The 19,570-nt window shown below is 44.2% G+C and overlaps 1 protein-coding gene across 1 annotated transcript; it reads right to left on the bottom strand.

Annotated features, from left to right (window-relative positions):
• Window positions 1-142: 142 nt before the first annotated feature.
• Window positions 143-17,668, bottom strand: LOC117518001 (macrophage metalloelastase-like). Its single transcript, XM_034179115.1, is given in 9 exon segments — window positions 143-270; window positions 354-513; window positions 7,175-7,289; window positions 8,784-8,874; window positions 8,970-9,115; window positions 9,117-9,218; window positions 17,365-17,445; window positions 17,447-17,543; window positions 17,664-17,668. Coding segments are annotated over 9 exon segments (849 nt in total). The 3' UTR covers window positions 143-218.
• Between the last annotated feature and the right edge of the window lie 1,902 nt (window positions 17,669-19,570).

Raw genomic sequence — 19,570 nt, 5'->3', positions numbered from 1 at the left:
ACAAAAATATGACAAAAACTTTTCACACACAATTTCTCCAGTCGTAGCTACAGAAGCCTGTCACGTCTTCAGGAAAATGAGGTGCAGACTGACACTCACTTTCACCTGACAAAATAAGCATTTGAACACCCTGCGATTTTGCAAGTTCTCCCACTTAGAAATCATGGAGGGGTCTGAAATTTTCATCTTAGGTGCATGTCCACTGTGAGAGACATATTCTAAAAAAAATTTTGATACCCAGCATCAACTCTCCTCCTCCTTTCATTGAAACTACAACAGGCGAGAAGAAATACGTCAGTTTACCTCCAAGTTACAACAACTGATTCTGCCCGTTAGTTTACCATCATACTGACCTCCAGTATTTGTTGTTGACAAACATAAGGGTTTTGCTTGTGAACGTCACATGAACAGCAGCATCTACCTTGGTAACGGAGAGGGGGAGGCCAAAGTCACTGAGAGGTTTGGGATAACCAGGCAGGATGCTGTTTCTTCTGACACCCTAGTAATGATCACCTGTGACATGAAAAGACAGTTAGTGCACCGCTCCAACTTTTACTTCTTAACAATGAAGAACACATTTTGTTGAGAGTTCTTCATTTTGAGGCAGATTCACAGTTAATTCAAAATATTTCCTTTTATCACTTTCACTTAACCCCAAGAACTTGCATTATGACATCACAAAGGAGTACACATACACTGTTCAAAGCTCTGTCCCGCGTTAAAAACGCCTCAACTGTCACTTTATTTTTGGTTGACAGTTATTGCCCTGATGGAGTTCCTTGGTAGCTCTGTCACGGCTCCAGCAGTATACTTGAATTTAAGTTGATCGTGATATCAGTTTCCCATCCTTCCGCTGTTGCCTGAAAACACTTTTTTATCTCACCATATCTGAATCACAATATGGAGCTGTGTCAAAGTCCACCCAACAACAGCCAGTCATGGGATCTTAAACATGTTTGATTCTGAGCATTGACTTTTGGTCCTGATCGCTGATCTTTGAGCCTGATTGCTGAGAAGTAATGCTGATTGCTGAACTTTGATGCTGATCATTCAGCTTTGATACTGAATGCAGCCGTTCATCCTAATCCTAGCCTTTGAACTGAATCCTGACTTGTGATCATGATCATTGATCCTTGAGCTCGAGTTACAGATCTTTCATCATGAACGTTGATCCTGATTGCTGAACTTCAACCCTGATTGCAGAATTCTTTGAGGATCAAAGGAATCAGAATCAAAAACCATCATTAAGGATAAGTCCCTTGATCAGAAGGGCCTTTTTTGTCATTGTATATACATGCAATGAAATGTGTCCTCTCCATCCTAATTACAGTTAGACACAATCCAACCAGCAGTGGGCAGCCACAGTCAGGCCCCCTGAGACCAACAACTGCAGATGTAGAGCCGTTGCCTCTAGTCTTGGCAGAGAAAGGAGCAGACCCCAAATAAGCATGTTTTTGATTTAGGATGGTTGCAGATCAGGACCCGCAAACAAGCTACAACAAGTTCTTCATTGGCCAATGCCAATGAAGAACCCCCCCCCCACACACACACACACACACAAAAATTATCACCTACTTTTTGTGCACCACAATCAAATGCTGGAGGTGGTGACATTCATTCAAGAATTGGTTCAGTAGTTTTTGAGTAACCTCAGACATGACCAATAGATGGCAGTATCCAGCAGTTATCAGATGAGTACGGTGAGCCCGGAAAGTATTCACAGCACTTCACTTTTTCACATTTTGTTATGTTACAGCCTTATTCCAAAATGGATGTAATTCATTTTTTCCTCAAAATTCAACACACAGTACCCCATAATGACAATTTTATTATTATTATTTTTTAGCTATTTACTGTCATGATCCTGCCCTTTGGGGGATTCCTGTCATTATTTGGTACCGATATCTGCTTCCTTGCTCGGTACATCTGTATTTATATTCTTGTCAAGCTCATGTTATCATTGGTTTTGTTTCTGTTCATCATTCATTTATTTTTGATCTTCTGTTAGTAATTTTGTAGTTTCAGGTTTTGATTCATTTACCTTCTGTGTGTTGTAATCTGGTTATGTTTCTTTAGTTATTTATTGCATTCCCTGTTTCTAATTTATTTTGTGTTGTTCTTCATTGCATTTACATTTATACTTTAATCATGTGTTTAGTTCTGTCTTAGCAGTTTGTTGTGACATGTTGTCTTCATTTATTGAATGAGCTTTTTTGTTTTCACTCAGGTCACTTAAGTTGTAGTTTAGTTTTGTTCATCTCGTCTGGGGTAATTCTTGTCACTGTTTTGTTCTCTATTTATCTTTAATTTTATTTTGGTTCAGTCTATAGTTTATGTTGCCATCTTATTATCATTTATTGTATTTATATTTATTCTTTAGCCAATATCAGTTCTGTTTTGGTTTTAGATCATCGTCTTTTATTTGCTTATCTTTCTTTTTAGGCTGGTCACATTATTCCCTTGGTTGTTCCCTTTGTGTTGTTCACATCACTTGTTGTAGGTCTTTGGACACGTCATGTTTTTCACCGTTGGTTTTTCTGTCACTTATTTATCTTGCTCCAGTTTGCATTGCTTTTTTTTGTCTCGCTGCACCTTCTTGCACCTTCCCTTGTCTTTCTCGGTCATGCCCCTTCCAGAGCCTTCCTCGCTTTTCCTCATTTATTATTTATTATGTTATTTAAGCCCTCACAGTCTCACAGTCCCTCACCAGATTGTTGAATGTTATTCACTTTCCAGCCTTCACACCTTGTTCTGTTTTGCCTTGTATTCAACCTGCCGGTATTTGACCTTGTTTTGTGCTCAACCACATTTTTGCCTTTGCCTCTGATTGCCACTGCACTGTGTTTTTTGACCTCTGCCTGTTTGTTGGACCAAGCTTCACCCTCAGGCCTGTCTGTACCTTTGCTTTGCTGCTGGACCATCTGTTGACTGAATCCCTGCTTGTTTTATTATATTAAACTTTTTCCGTACACCGGTCTGCTAGTGAGAGTTTGCACTTGTGTTCACCCAGTTTGTGCCACACCTGACATTTACAAATTTATTAAAAATAAAAAAAAAACTACACAGTAAAATCATCAGTGTTAAACTAACACTGAAAGCGAACATATGGTCCCACTCTGACCAGAGTGGGACCATATGTTCTGGCAGTGTTAATTTAATACTGTCAGTGTTAGATTTACAGTGATGAATTTACTGAGTAGGAAATCACTTGTACATAAGTATTCACAGCCTTTGCCATAAAGCTCATAATTGAGCTCAGGTACATCCTGTTTCCACTAATCATCCTTGAGATGTTTCTACAGCTTAACTGGTGTCCACCTGGGACAAATTCAGTTAATTAGACATAATCTGAAAAGACACACACCTGTCTACACATAAGGTGCCACAGTTGACAGTGGATGTCAGAGCACAAACCAAATATGAAATCAAAGGAATTGTCTGTAGACCTCTGAGACAGGAGTCTCAAGTCACAGATCTGTGGAAGGGAACAGAAACATTTCTGCTGCTTTGAAGGTCCCAGTGAGCACAGTGGCCTCCATCATCCATAAATGGAAGAAGTTCAGATCCACCAGGACTCTTCCTAGAGCTGGCCACCTGTCTAAACTGAGCAATCAAGGAAGAAGGGCCTTCAGCGAGGTGACCAAGAACCCGATGGTCACTCTGTCAGAGCTCCATCATTCCTCTGTGGAGAGAGGAGAACCTTCCAAAAGGACAACCATCTCTGCAGAAATCCACTAATCAGGCCTGTATGGTATAGAGTGGCCAGCTGGAAGCCACTCCTTAGTAAAAGGCACATGGCAGCCCACCTGGAGTTTGCCAAAAGGCACCTGAAGGACAATCAGACCATGAGAAACAAAATTCTCTGGTCTAATGAAACAATAATTGAACTGTTTAGTGTGAATGCCAGGCGCCATGTTTCGAGAAAACCAGGCACCATCCCTATGGTGAAGCATGGTGGTGGCAGCATCATGCTGTGAGGATGTTTTTCAGCAGCAGGAACTGGAGGACTAATCAGGATTGAGGGAAAGATGAATGCAGCAATGTACAGAGACATCCTGGATGAAAACCTGCTCCAGAGCGCTCTTGACTTCAGACTGGGGCGACGGTTCATCTTTCAGCAGGACAATGACTCTAAGCACACAGCCAAGATATCAAAGGAGTGGCTTCAGGACAACTCTGTGAATGTCCTTGAGTGGCCCAGCCAGAGCCCAGACCTGAATCTGACTGAACATTTCTGCAGAGATCTGAAAATGGCTGTGCACCGACGTTCCCCATCCAACCTGGTGGAGCATGAGAGGTGCTGCAAAGAGGAATGGACAAAACTGCCCAAACATAGGTGCACCAAGCTTGTGGCATCATATTCAAGAAGACTTGAGGCTGTAAGTGCTGACAAAGGTGCATCAACAAAGTATTGAGCAAAAGGTGTGAATACTTATGTATGTGTGATTTCTTAGTTTTTCAAATAAATAAATAAAAAGAATCAGTCTCAGTGCTTGTTCAGCTGTAAATGTTGCTATTCTAGGTCTGTTGGACATGCTTCCCTGCAAAACACTAAAATATAATGATTAGAGTTGACAAATTACAATACCATCTGAAGCAGCAATGTCAAAAATTTCATAGATCTTCCCAGGGGGGTCATAAGTGACCCCGTACAAGTTTGGATTATACTTGCCACAAGGATCGGCCGATCCTTGCAAAATTCTATGAACAAATGCAAGACAAATAGATTGACAAATTCATGATAGGAAACTTTTTCCTGATTGAAATGAGAAAAATGGCACACAAAAAACATATGCCTAGGATTATAAATGACTCCACTCGGTCGCTTGAGGGTTAATTCTTGACAAAGTTAATGTTGTGTGTTGGGGGGTGTGGCTGGATGTTTTGGTGTTCTTTTCTTTTCTTTGCTCTTCAGGTGGCATGGAAACTGATTTGTCTGTGGAGACCGTTTGTCTTGTGGGTTGTGGGGTGGTGCAGGTTGGTCACGCTGAGCATTCTCAGAAGACCTCTGCACCTGGGGGGGGGGGGGGGGGGGGGGAGGGTGTTAGAGGCGTTTTTCTTGGTTTGGTTAGGGCCCGGTTCCACTCCAGCCTCGGTGAGCCTTTGTACCGTTCGTCATTGGTGTTGCCGGGGTGTGGTGCAGCGGAGACTTACCTCAGTCGGAGGGGTGGGCCGATCTGTTGCCGTTCGCCATTTCGGTGGTTCCGCCCCTCCCGAGGGGCTGGGGTATGGTCGGGTTGGGGCACCGGACGTATTTCCGGTTCTCCTCTGCGCCTTGGGGTTGGAGCTGGGTTAGTTTTTTCCTGTTCCCTTCTCCGGCTTAATATTTTGAGCCGTTCGCCAAAACTGAGCCGCCGAAGGGCTCTGGGAGGGACCTGGGGTCTTTCGGGGTGCCGGGGAGGGTAACGGGGTTTATGGTCGTTTTATATCCCCCCGGGGTTGTTTTTGGTAGTCCTCCGGGGGTTGATTTTTGATTTTGTTCTGTTTCCTTCCGGGTTCCACCTCCAGGGTTGATGGGACGGTCCTCTGGGGGGGAATTGGCTTGGGGCCAACTAGCCAAGTGTGACCGGGTCTGGTGTTCCGGGGTTGTGGGGAGGGTACCTCCTGGGGTTGATGGTACGGTCCTCTGGGGGGCGCCGTTTGCTCCATGTACACCTGGGGACCTTTGTGGGATTATGGTTCTGGCTGTTCCTCCTGGAACTGGCGATGAAGGCCTTCTGGGGGGGGTTGGGCTCTGCAGGTCATTCTGGGGGGGTTGTTTGTTATTTTTCTTTTATGCATTTACGTTTGTATTGCGTTTGTGGGGCTGTGTTGGGTTTCTGCGTTTGGGAGTTTTTCTTTTCTTCCCGGGGATTGATGGGACGGTCCCCTGGGGAGGTTTTGGGTGGGTTTTATGTTTTTTCTCTGTGTGTTGAATTGTACTGGGGAATGTTTTGGGGCTTTTGTTGATGCCAGCCGGCCTTCCAGCTGCGGTGCCTGTCCTGCTGTCTGTGGTGGACCTTAGGAGCGTCGTGCTGTCTGCTTCCTGACGTGGACCCCGGAGGGAGGTGCTGTTCTCGGGCCTGGTCTGTTCGGTCGCTGGGAGGCTTCCCGTTGATGGGGGGGTACTGTTGTGTGTTGGGGGGTGTGGCTGAATGTTTTGGTGTTCTTTTCTTTTCTTTGCTCTTCAGGTGGCATGGAAACTGATTTGTCTGTGGAGAAGGTGCTGGCTGAAAAATCCTCACCCTCATCAACATCATGTGTAGCACCTGTGACTGGTGCTCACATGCAACCTTAAAGACTTTCAGCTGAAGCAGATAATTGGATGGCGTTCTGCATTTAAGGCATGTGTGATTCAAGCAGAACTGCCGGGAACTCGACCTTGTGATGTTCGTTTGTGAGACGCTGAGGACCGCGCCTGGGTTTGACACATCGAGCCCGTGAAGCAAGGAAGGGTGAGGACACATGCTGTCAGCACACATTAAAGGTAATTAAGTGTTTGATTAATTGTTGATAGTAACTTGGTGTTTTGTTACACAGTATACTTGAATTGTGATGAGAATTGTGCAGCTTGCTTCTCACTGCTGTGGCGTGCGGATAAGTGATCCTCCACCTGTTGTGAGAAGCTGCTCATTTGCATAAAGTTAAAAAAGATACAGACCTGAATGTGTTGCTGATAGCGTGTGTCTTTTGAAAGATATTGTTGTAACTGCTGACTTACCTCACCTCTTCTTTGCTTCACAGAGAGTCGGTTTGTCGTGTCCACCTGGGGGGTGTTTGGCGGTGGTAGTGAGTCCAGGAGCGCCGGGCTTTGATCCTTGCGGGCGCTGGAGAGCGCGCCAACAGTCACTCCACCAGAAGGACGCTATTTTTGTTTTTACACCTTTTATGCACAGTGGGTGTAATAAATATATTGTTTTTGGAACCGCTTTTCTGGTTATTTGTAGCGCGGGGTTCCGTCTGACGCAGGTCCGCTCCTCAACCCGCGTCGACACATAACAGTTAACATTTCATCACTTCATGCTCATTATATTCAGTTTGGTGAGCTAAACAATGGGGGATGAAGAAGATGGACTTGTTCTTTTATCTTTCCATTCATTCATTGTATTTTACTAAGTAAATTACTGATATTAACGATAAATAAATACACTGAATTAAAAAAAAATCTATCTGTAGCAATAATGTCATTTTGCACCTTCAAACAAGAAGACAGTGTTACGGCTCTTATATTCATAAGCTGCATCAACACGTCGGATTCTAGGCCAGACAGACTGAATTCTCCTCATCCAGATGCCAGCTTGACATGAATACTGACAGATGTATATAACAATTACAGTTGTGTATAATGCTGACAGTAGTATATAATAATATTAGTGTATAATACTAATAGTAGTACATAATACTGGCAGTTTATAGATTTATGCTGCGTTTACACATAACGACGACAAGTCACGAATGCCATAAAGTTTACATTCTTGGCCGCTGATCACAAATGTGATGATTTGGGGCAGAGGCGTCAGGTGTCCTCAGGAACTAATGCAACCTGTTACCACACGTTACAATTAATGGCATGTGTTGCTGTAGAATTATCAGGAACCATTATGCATTTTCAAGAATAATGTTCTGTGCTGTTGTGCACTGTTCCGCGCTATTGCATGTAACAGTGCATCATTATATTCTCTCACGTTGTGAGTGAGGCGAATTGTCTCTACACACAGCCATATTCATCCATGAGCTGCTGAACACTTCAGATCGCTCCAGTTTGCTCCTCAAAATCCACAGCAGAAGAGCTTTGTGACTGCATGCTTCATTGGGCTCTGTGCCATGGAGTGGTGCAGAAAGGAGGAGGAGATGGACAGAGCCAGATGTGTGGCTCCACGCAGCTCTCGTCTCGCTCATTTTCTCAAACATCAGGCACAGCAGCAGCAGTTGGAACACCTGCAAGAGCGCACTGATGAGCATTGGAACAAAACTTTTAGCCGACTTGGCGTCACTGTCCTTCTTCAGCATACTGCAGCAATGAAACTGAATGCGGTGCAGCAGGGTTTAATTGTGCGCACGTCAGAGAAGAACACAGTCACGCTCTATTAAGGATCACCACTAATCAAGATGGATCAACATGCTCAGTTGCGACCTCCCACAACATGAGGCGAAATGACGGTGGTGCGTGACATTCGTGGAAGATTTTTTAACAGCCAAAAATATGCTCCATGAAAATCACAAATATCACACACCAACACGCACTATTAAGAAACCTATTCAGATGCGTTTAAGTAACATTAAGAATGTCAAGAATATGCCATGAATGACGCAAATATGACATTCGGAACGCATCCTGCCTATGTGTAAACGCAGCATTAATAATTGCCCCAGTGTAGATACTATGTGCAAAATATCACTACAATTGTGTGTGCGTTTTTGTTTTGTTTTTTTTCAGAAAAGGCACCAAATACTGCATAGACATTATTTGATATGTAATTTAATTTATTTTCAACCAGTGTATATTGATTAACAAATTGCTGCCTTCACCATAAAATGCACAGTTGTTTGACATATCTGCCCTGCTATTGATTAGATTTTGAATTTGATGCAGATCAAGGATCATTTTTTTATTATTTGTTTTTTCATAATATCTTCTTATATGTGGAGAAACAGCCCCAACTTGCACTTCAACTGGAATAAGGACAGATGGAATGAAGACTAATCGGCCTTGGTAAAGATATGTGGTCTTGTAATTTGGTGATGTGCCCACATACATTAGCCTTTACTATGTCTAACATTATAAAATGTCAAATATTGAAATTTAGAGGAATGACATCACTGTAAAGTTGGAAAGCTTTGGCTATGGTATCGTCCACCTCACTTCTGCTGAGGTCAGGCGTGTACTCGGTTATCCTGAGGCAGCACAATGTGAAAATGGTTTAGAAATCTTGCAGCGTCTCTTTCACTCTGTGTTATAGTTTGATTAATTACTCTCAGGGATATTGTACCGGTATTTGAGCACGGCCTTGTCCCACTTAGGTCGACCATCGAAATGTCCATATCTAGCCACATCTGTGAAACCACATCGAGGGCGAGACATCACTTCCATGGTTTTGGAGTCCAACTGGCCTGTCACCTCCAGGCCGAAAAAAGCCCTGCATTTTCCTTAAAGAGTCTTCGAAGGAATCCAGAGCACTTCGCCAGTTACTGCCGGGAGCGCTGACACCCACATCAGAGAAAAACTGAGACAGATAGTCCTGGACAACAAGAGCAAGAATTGTTCTTATCCAGAATAGCAAGAATGGTCTTGTTCAGTGGTGTGTGCCTGTTTGGAGGATTTTCAGCTCACCAAAAAAAACCAAACAAACAAAAAAAAAGAAATCACTGGAACCAACCTCATGGCCTGGGGGATCCACGTGCAGATGTGAATTTTGGAGGGTAATGGGACACTTTCTGGCATTTTGCCTCAAACACATGTTAATGAAACCCGTCAGATTCAAGATGAAATTACTGAGACTTTGTGCCCGAGAGATGCATGGGAAGAATTTATGGGGAGGTGAGTTGGCAATGCCAGTACTTTCATGGGAGAATGAAACTACAAGTCTTTTGAGACCTGGTGTTCATTGTCTTACTGTGCAGTTGTGAGGGTAATTACGGACCTAAGGTTGCACCACATCTCTTTGGAGGAAATTTGGGTACCACTGGGATTAATTTGTGTCACACAAGCAGTAACTTAGGGTAATATCTCACTGAGCTGTGATAGCTTACGAACGGCATCCATGAGGGAATTCAGGCAATTTCATGTGACGTTCGCAGCCTTTCATCATCCCCTTACCTGAGTCGCAGGGTGGCAACCAGGGCCATCACTTGGTTTATTTTTTATTTTTTATTTTTGAACTGGCCAAAAAATTACTTGACATATTTCCTCGCCAAAAAAATCAGGCAGGCATTTTGTACCCCCCACCACATAGTCTCGACTTGACGTGGCACACACTTTTCCTTTTATATGATTGGAGAGGACCATCACTTCTGGAAGCAGCCAAGCGAGTCCAGCGGCCTCCAGCCACTTGGCTCTGTAGGTGGGTCAGTACGACAGAGGTGAATATAAGTACTATAGTCCACAGTCGCACTGAACTGTGTCCCAGTAAGGAGGCATGGTAACCATTTTAGATCCAGGCAACCCAGTAGGCAGTGCACATAGACACTCAATTAGTCTCATCAAAAAACAGGTGGAATATACCGGAAAGCTGCACATGTTGGCAAAGCCACAAAGGAGGAAGAAGGGAGACAACATTTCCTTCCATAAGTGGCTTTGATTATTCCTGTCACTTTGTCTGTATCATTTGGTTGATAAACAGGTGTATGTTGCCTGCCATGCCTGTGTCGTCTGATGACATGGACCATTAACTCTTATGTCTAGCTGATATTTTCCCCTGCTAGACCGATGTCTACTTAAAATACTTGTCATTAGTGATTAAAACTGTTTGACAAGATCAATGATTATTTTTTATTTTGCGCCTTAAATAACCAAGCTGCTGCTCACAGAATAAAATGACCCGTGCTGTGCCACTTACAGTCACAGCTTCACACAGAGATGTGCACCCACTCCACTGACTTTATGAATGAAAGAGATAATAAAGGATAATTGTGTAAAAATATAATATATATATAGAAATGTATTGTAATGGTTTTCTCAATCCATGCCTCTGTGTGAGTCTTGCATTTGTGTCCAGCCTTTTTGGGTCCAAGTTCCTGACACCCACCTGTCTGGCCACAGAGGAACCACACAAACCTGATTTATATTTTTTTTTTCTGTTATTTAATTATTAATTTTTCTGAGGACTGCAGAGCAAATAAGGTTAATACTGCTGGGCTGGCAACAACCTCCATGCACGCATGGACAGAGTGCTAGACGTCACTTGTGTGGGGGATGAGGATGATGCCAGTGCTCCAGCTTCATTCTTTAATTTTATTTTTATTAAGGACCACATTGGAAGTAAGAATCAGATCCTTCATGCACACATGGACAGTGTGCTGGATGTCACCTGTGTTGGGGATGGGGACAATGCCACCGCTTCAGCCTCATTCTTTTATTTTATTTTTATCGGAGCACTTCCAAAGGATCACAGAGTCCGTGCCTCCTGTCCAGCCACGGAGGAACTGAGCTATCCGATGGAACTAAGTTTTATGCGTGGCCTGACTGTGAATGCACACTGTGGCTGTGTCTGCATGCCAAGTGCTGGATACATCCTGTTCGGCCAAGGAGGAGCCACACCATACAATGGAACAAAGTTTTATGCATAGCCCGGCTGTGCATGTGCGTCAGCCAGATGGGATTTGGCCACCATGCACGATCGTGTCAGGAGGATCGATTCAGTGAGATTCCACATGAAAAAGTTGTTACCTGTTCATCTGTTTTGCCACAACTTTTTGTCTCTGTTCCTCTCTACTAGTCACACCCGAGATATTACCCTTAGAAGACATAATAAAAAACTAGGGAATCACATGGACATAAGTATTCACAGTCTTTGCCATGAAGCTCAAAATTGAGCTCAGGTGCACCCTGTTTCCACTAATCATCCTTGAGATGTTTTTACAACTTAACTGGTGTCCACCTGGGACAAATTCAGTTAATTAGACATGATTTGGAAAGACACACACCTGTCTACATATAAGGTCCCACAGCTGACAGTACAAGTCAGAGCACAAACCAAACATGAAGTCAAAGGAACTGTTTGTAGACCTCTGAGAAAGGATTGACTCGAGGCACAAATCTGGGGAAGAAACATTTCTGCTACTTTGAAGGTCCCAATGAGCACAGTGGCCTCCATCATCTATAAATGGAAGAGGTTTGGATCCATCAGAACTCTTCAGAGAGCTGGCTGCCAGTCTAAAATGAGCGACTGGGGGAGCAGGGCCTTGGGAGGTGACCAGGAACCTGATGGTCACTCTGGCAGAGCATTCCATCTCTAGCATTCCTCTGTGGAGAGAGGAGAACCTTCCAGAAGGTCAACCATCTCTGCAGCAATCCACCAATCAGGCCTGTATGGTAGAGTGGACAGATGGAACCACTCCTTAGTAAAAGGCACATGGCAGCCAACCTGTTATGTGTCGGACGCAGCCTGGAGAACCGACCAGCGTTTGAAGGACCCAGTATAAAATAAGCAGAGCACGGTACAAAGGATAACAGAGTTTAATGAACATAACAGTGCTGTGAAAAATATAAAAGTGCGCGGTCTGGCGTGGTGGATTGCGGTGCGCTCCCAGCAGCGCTAACGGTCCGGAGCCAGAACTGGTTCGGACCCAAGGACCCCGCCGACACCCCCCAGGTGGCCGCGACAAACCGAGTCTGTGAAAGAAGGAATCATTATGTGAGTTCACACTCAACACACAGAGAGAACGCTCAAAGGTGCACAAACAGCAAACACTTCCTGGCTTAATTACTAATCAGCTTCCCACCCTGCAGGCATGGAACATCCAGTTCACAAAACTCCACTGCAGTGGAAGCTGATTTAAACGACCAACATACAGCTCAATATAATAAGGTGTGAGGGACACCACATTTACTGACTGTATAAATGTTAGTCACAAAATCTAACGTACCTCAGGAAGTGTGCTGACGAGCGTGAGACCTCACCCTCTCCTCTTTCACAGACCATGCATCAAACCTGGACATTCTCTGCATCCACTGATGATGAGATGGCTCCCGAGACGACGATCTCACCCGTCTGGTCACAAGGTCGAGTCTCTGGCAAATACACACTGTGTACTCCAGTCTTAAATGCCACCATGTTCCAATCCATGTAGATGCACCACAGCTGTGAGTCCTGACGAGCCGCAGGTGATCAGCCTCAGGTGATCAGGGTGAGGTCCTGATAAACTCAGCTACACAGCCACTCAGTCCCAAATGCAAGCCACCTGGAAGGAAAAACAAAAGACAGAAACAAAAAGGCAGCCAGGCCCCCCCAGCCATACAACAGTACCCCACCCTCACGGGAAGCCTCCCGGCGACCACACACACCTGGCCCAGGAGAAACACCCCCCTCCAGGGACCATGGCTGGAAAACGTATCCGCATTCATCTTCCAACAGAATCTTCATCTAACAGAACGGTAGATGTCTTCTCCTCTGGCTGCATCTTTGCCCTTGTTTCTATCAGTCAATTAGCACAGGTGTGGCCAGGAGTTCTTGAACCTGTGCGGTCAGCCTTTGTCCAACCATGTTCACAGTCTGATTAGTCATAAAACAAAAAAGACATACACAAACAACCAAAACACCCCCCCCCTCCCCAGGGGACTGTCCCATCAAACCCTGGGAAGAGGAGAAAAGAAAAACACAACCCAAACTTAAGCTTACAAATAAAAATGCTAACCCCCCCCCCCCCCCCCCCAACGACATGTAGGGACCAACACCCCCCAGAGGACATCCCGCCAGCTCCAGGAGTAATAACCACAGCCGAGGTCCCTCTGGGATCCAACGTCACCCACGGGGACTCCCAGCGCCTCCCAGAGGACCATTCCATCAACCCCAGGAGACGCCTCCCCTCATGACCAATGGACCCAGCCCCGGCCGTCAATGGCTAGATGGACCCACAGCCCTTTCCCCCCCAGAGGACACCACAGTCAAACCCTGAGGACGGAAACTGGGGGGAAAAACAAAAGGAGGAAAAAAAAACATACAAACAAAACAACCCCAACCCCACCCCCTTGGCGCAGTGGAAACTGGAAGCACGTCCAGTGTCACCAACCGTGACTATACCCCAGAAGCCAACCGGGAGGAGTGGAACAGCGGTTATGGCAGACGGCACAAAACGGCGCCACTCCTCCGACTTCCAAACCAGCCACCAGCTGCGGGTATATCCCACTGCCCCAAACCTCAGCCACGCCGATGGCAGATGGCTCAAAGGCGCGCTGAAGCCGGAGGTGGAACAGGGAATCAAACAAAAACACCCCCCCCCCCCCAGGTGCAGAGGTTACCTGGGAAACGCCCAGCATAACCAAACTGCACCACTCCAGCAACGCCGACACTACGGCTCACACGGCTGGAGCCAGAGGAGAAGAGAGGGAACAAAAAGAAAATACCCCAAACCCCCCCCCTCCCCTCCCGGGTGCAGAGGTTACCTGGGAAACGCCCAGCATAACCAACCTGCACCACTCCAGCAACGCCGACTCTACGGCTCACCCGGCTGGAGTCAGAGGAGAAGAGAGGGCATAACAAAAAACAAAACAAAAAAAAAGAAAAAAGAAAAAAAACAACCCAATCACCCCCCCATGACCCCCCAGGGGACCGTCCCATCAAACCCTGGGAGGTGAAACTGAAAGAAATAAAAAGAAAGACTAACAGACTAACATAAAGTTGCTTGGGTCCTTTTTTTTTTCCAGACAGAACTGCAGGGTCACGACCCCAGACACTAAATAGTGTACAAATAAAAACCCCACACAAAAACCAACTCAAAAAACACCCACACAAAACTAATAAGTGATTTATACCGTCAAGCTCAAACAAATGGAACACACCTGTTCCAACTTAAGAGCTTGACGGTAATGTGACTCAGTCACCAAAAGAGGGAGCCAAAGTGCTAAAAATGAAAAACCCCCTTTGGTAACTGAGAAAACAAACTCATGCTGCCTTTCTGTGTGCAGCTCTGTGTAACACACAACCAAAAATGTGATTTAACTAAATAACACCGGAGCTGACACAACAGACGCAGTAGTTATCTTCATCCGGGGAAACGGGGCTACAACTGTCACACGGGAAGCACAGCGACCCGTGCCACAGAACTCCGCTGTGCGCGTGCACCCATTACAGACACACTCTTGCAGCTCCCGTTTAAACCTCTTATCCGGTCGGAGCGTGACGCGAAGCCGTCGCCAGTCACACTCCACCACGACCCTCGGATAAGGCACACACAGGAACACGGCTGCATGAGCGCTCAAATCAGTATTCAGTAATGGGTTCTCCAACGCGCACCATCCGGGCGGAGAACACCCGCAACTGATCCGGATAACTTCTGAACGTCTGCTGCCGCCTTCCCGCCGCGTTACCGTCTCTGCTACCGCTGGGTCCGTGATGTTTGGCCAGAGACTACTGTTATGTGTCGGACGCAGCCCGGAGAACCGACCAGCGTTTGAAGGACCCAGTATAAAATAAGCAGAGCATGGTACAAAGGATAACAGAGTTTAATGAACATAACAGTGCTGTGAAAAATATAAAAGTGCGCGGTCTGGCGTGGTGGATTGCGGTGCGCTCACAGCAGCGCTAACGGTCCGGAGCCAGAACTGGTTCGTACCCAAGGACCCCGCCGACACCCCCCAGGTGGCTGCGACAAACCGAGTCTGTGAAAGAAGGAATCATTATGTGAGTCACACTCAACACACAGAGAGAACGCTCAAAAGGTGCACAAACAGCAAACACTTCCTGGCTTAATTACTAATCAGCTTCCCACCCTGCAGGCATGGAACATCCAGTTCACAAAACTCCACTGCAGTGGAAGCTGATTTAAACAACCAACATACAGCTCAATATAATAAGGTGTGAGGGACACCACATTTACTGACTGTATAAATGTTAGTCACAAAATCTAACGTACCTCAGGAAGTGTGCTGACGAGCGTGAGACCTCACCCTCTCCTCTTTCACAGACCATGCATCAAACCTGAACGTTCTCTGCATCCACTGATGATGAGATGGCTCCCGAGACGACGATCTCATCCGTCTGGTCACAAGGTCGAGTCTCTGGCAAATACACACTGTGTACTCCAGTCTTAAATGCCACCATGTTCCAATCCATGTAGATGCACCACAGCTGTGAGTCCTGACGAGCCGCAGGTGATCAGCCTCAGGTGATCAGGGTGAGGTCCTGATAAACTCAGCTACACAGTCACTCAGTCCCAAATGCAAGCCACCTGGAAGGAAAAACAAAAGACAGAAACAAAAAGGCAGCCAGGCCCCCCCAGCCATACAACACAACCTGGAGTTTGCCAAAGGTGCATCAACAAAGTATTGTGCAAAGGGTGTGAATACTTATGCACACATTATTTCTTTTTTTTTTTTTTTTTTAATAAATTAGCAAAAATTTCCAAAAAATAAAAAAAACTTTTCATGTTGTCATTATGGGATGTTGTGAGTAGAATTTTGATGGGAAAATGAATTTACTCCATTTTCAATAAGGCTGTAACACAACAAAATGTGGAAAAAGTGAAGCATTGTGAATACTTTCAGGATCCACTCTAAAAAAGATTTTAATCTGCACCACTATAATTTTGTTGTTCTCCATTCGGCTGCTCCCATTTTGTGTTTGGGTCGTCACAGTGGATACAGCCAGAGCCGCATTGGCAGTTGGCACAAGTTTTACACCGGATGCCCTTCCCCACGCAACTCCAGTTTTACCTGGAGAAACACACACAGCTGCTTGTGTTCCAAAGAGGTCTCCTATCCAAATACTAACCAGGTCCCACACTGCTTAGCTTCTGAGATCTGACGGGATCAGGCTGACACAGAGCAGATCAGCTGCTGCACCACTATAATTTTGTTCATTATTATTCAAATAAAGGCTTCACAGCTTTATATCACCAATATCATCAATATTCACCTTGTTGTGGAACAATGTAGGATTTTGACCCATATGTGATTGTAATTACAACAACAAGATGGCATGACACACACTGCTGCTACGCTACATGTGCTAATGTTAGCATCAGGGACCAGAAGAAAAGTAATTCAGTTGTGATTGTGAATGAAAGTGACAAAAAACAAGACCACATACAATGGAAACAGAAACACAGCTAATAAAATGTAGTTCACAAGCGATCCAGCTGGAGAAGAACTCCAGGTAACATCTCAACAACATTTGCTTTTGCTGGATATCTGCTGGACAAGTAAGACAACACTCACACAAATCTGCTGTGTCAGTTGTCTGTATTCATGTTACTTACTTAGATAGTAGCAGTTAGCTAGTTTACTTGGTTTGACAAAATGTTTTATCTTTGCATATTTATTTTTGAGTTGTCAAAAAGTTAGAATTTCCGATTTCCTTTCAATGCAGCATGATCAAACTTGCATATGCTCTTCTTGTCATCAACAAGCCCTCTGTGAACAAAATCAGGATATTTGCCATCAGATCATCCCAAAATAAATAATGCTTTGACAGCTATAAAAAAAAAAATACCTGTAATTTTGTGATATGCCACAGAAATAAAGATAATTTGAAATAACTGCATTTCCACACAAAGCAAATTTTGTGAATTTTGTAAAATTTAGAAAAGTTGAACATTCCTGCAGTAAAAGTGATTATGATTTTTATTTTTTTATTTTTTTTGATTGGAAGCAAACTTTTACAAAGCAGCAAAGCATGGCTAAAAATGACTAAAAATACAAACTGTAAAGTATAATATCCTTGCGCCTACCTGGGCTTTAGAAAGTTCTTCTGGATTTGGTGAAGTGGTGGGCTCAGCTCCACAGAGTGCCACAGTCAGCACCATGATCAGAAGTTTTTACATCCAACATGCCTTCCAGGTTGGTTACCACAGAAAAGAAGAAACACTTTCCCCTTGAGACCCTATTTGTTCTTACTTTTTGGTTTTCTCTTGCGAGATGTAGAGGAGATAGATGCACAGCACTGACTGGCTACTACTCGATGTGTCTATATCAGTGGGGTTTTTTTGGAAATAAAGCTACATGACTGTGCAATAAGTGCATTCCTCACATCATGTGCTTGAACATGCAGTCAGTGAATAGATGCACTGTCAAAAACCCATGTAGTATTGTAGGCCTGCACCAACAAATCAAAAATGTCCTTCGTAAACATATTGTTAGCAAATGCCCAAAAAGAAGTGCAGTTATTTCACAGTACCAGTACTCGATCATTAGCTCTGACAAGCAGGCAGCCGTTAAGTCTTTGCCTGCCGAAGTGTTTACAGCAGATTTCTGGTAAACATGCATGAAAATGTAACCTTACACTGGTTTCACACTGTAAACAAATTCAGTTTTTCCACATTCAGTTATATAGAGCGTCTAGAGAAGCGTGGCCTGAGAAGATGTCATCAAAGTCCACAGTACGTTGCTTTGCAGGCAGCACGGTGGCTTAGTGGTTAGCACTGTTGCCTTACAGCAAGAAGATCATGGGTTCGATTCCCACTTGTGGCCTTTCTGTGTGGAGTTTGCATGTTCTCCCCGTGTTTGCGTGGGTTTCCTCCAGGTGCTCCAGCTTCCTCCCACATCTAAAGGCATGCAGGTTAGGTGATTTGGAAACTTTCTAATTGCCCAGGTGTCCCTTGTAAAAGAGATCTCGATCTCAATGGGACTAACCTGGTTAAATAAAGGTTAAATTAAATTGAGCATTTATCAGTAGCTGGTGAAATCAGGCTCATTTCTCAGGGCATATAGCACCAAAAATAAAAAAGAAATACATTAATATTTTGATCATTCTTTATTTATTTAGAATGACATTTTATTTCCTAGCGATATGCACTTTAAGACTAAATTTGATCTGTTTTCTTGTATGATTATCTGCTCTACTCTGGAGGCCATGGTGGCTTAGTGGTTAGCACTGTTGTCTCAAAGGAAGAAGGTTGTGGATTGCTTCCCACCTGCCCTTTCTTTGTGTTGTCTGCATGTTCTCCCTGTGTTGGTGTGAGTTCCTGTTGGGTGTGCTGGCTTCCTCACACTAAGACATGTGGGCTAAAACTAGAATCTTTAAATTGACAAAGGAAAAAAGGAGACAGAGGGCTGGGTGAGGTTGACTTTACCCTTGTGAAGTGCCTTGGGGTGACTTATGTCGCGATTTCAGACTGATAAACAGAAATAGCAATTTATTGTCCTGTGGTATGTACCACGTTACATACCACTCTATGTTTCAAACGCTGTTTTTAATTCCATTAAGATTAAGATGCATTTAGTATCATTTTATATATTTGTTTAGGAATTATTTTATCTGTACATAGTAACTTTTAATTCTGTTGTTTGTTGTGTATAACACACTGTTAGGGCCACAGAACTAAATGGGAACTAAATGTTTATTCACTTTTTGTGTTACCCTGGTAGTACACACACACACACACACACACACACACACACACACACACACACACACACACACACACACACACACACACACACACACACACACACACACACACACACACACACACTTTTGTCTTAATAGTATGATCACAGCAGATGGTCACCCCACTAAGTCTGGTCTGCTTGAGGTGTTTTCCATCCATCTAAAAACACTGAGGAAATTTTTCCTTATTGTTGTTGCCATTGTGCTTCATCATGGGATTCATAAGGTTTACATTCTAGACCTTACTCAGGTATTGTGCCTTGAGGTGACATGATATGATTTGAGGCTGTACAAAAAAATTTAATAGATATCAAAGCAAAGGTTCTAAACACATCTTAATGATAAATTACACTATGTAACAAATTTTTATTTTTGTTTTGTTCCTGGGTACACAGTGTGTTTTCCTAACCTATTATGCCTTAAATAAATAGAAAATAGCTGTTATTCCACAGAAACCTTGCTTCTGTGATCAGGACAATGATATTTTGAAATTTGTCTGTTTTCAAGAATATTCTCGATTCGCCTTCACGACTACTGAGTAGTCTTCT

Source organism: Thalassophryne amazonica, chromosome 9, assembly GCF_902500255.1.
Source record: "Thalassophryne amazonica chromosome 9, fThaAma1.1, whole genome shotgun sequence".
NCBI classification, from domain to species: domain Eukaryota; kingdom Metazoa; phylum Chordata; class Actinopteri; order Batrachoidiformes; family Batrachoididae; genus Thalassophryne; species Thalassophryne amazonica.
Note: the sequence above shows the minus strand (reverse complement) of the source record. Positions and strands in the feature narration are given on the sequence as shown.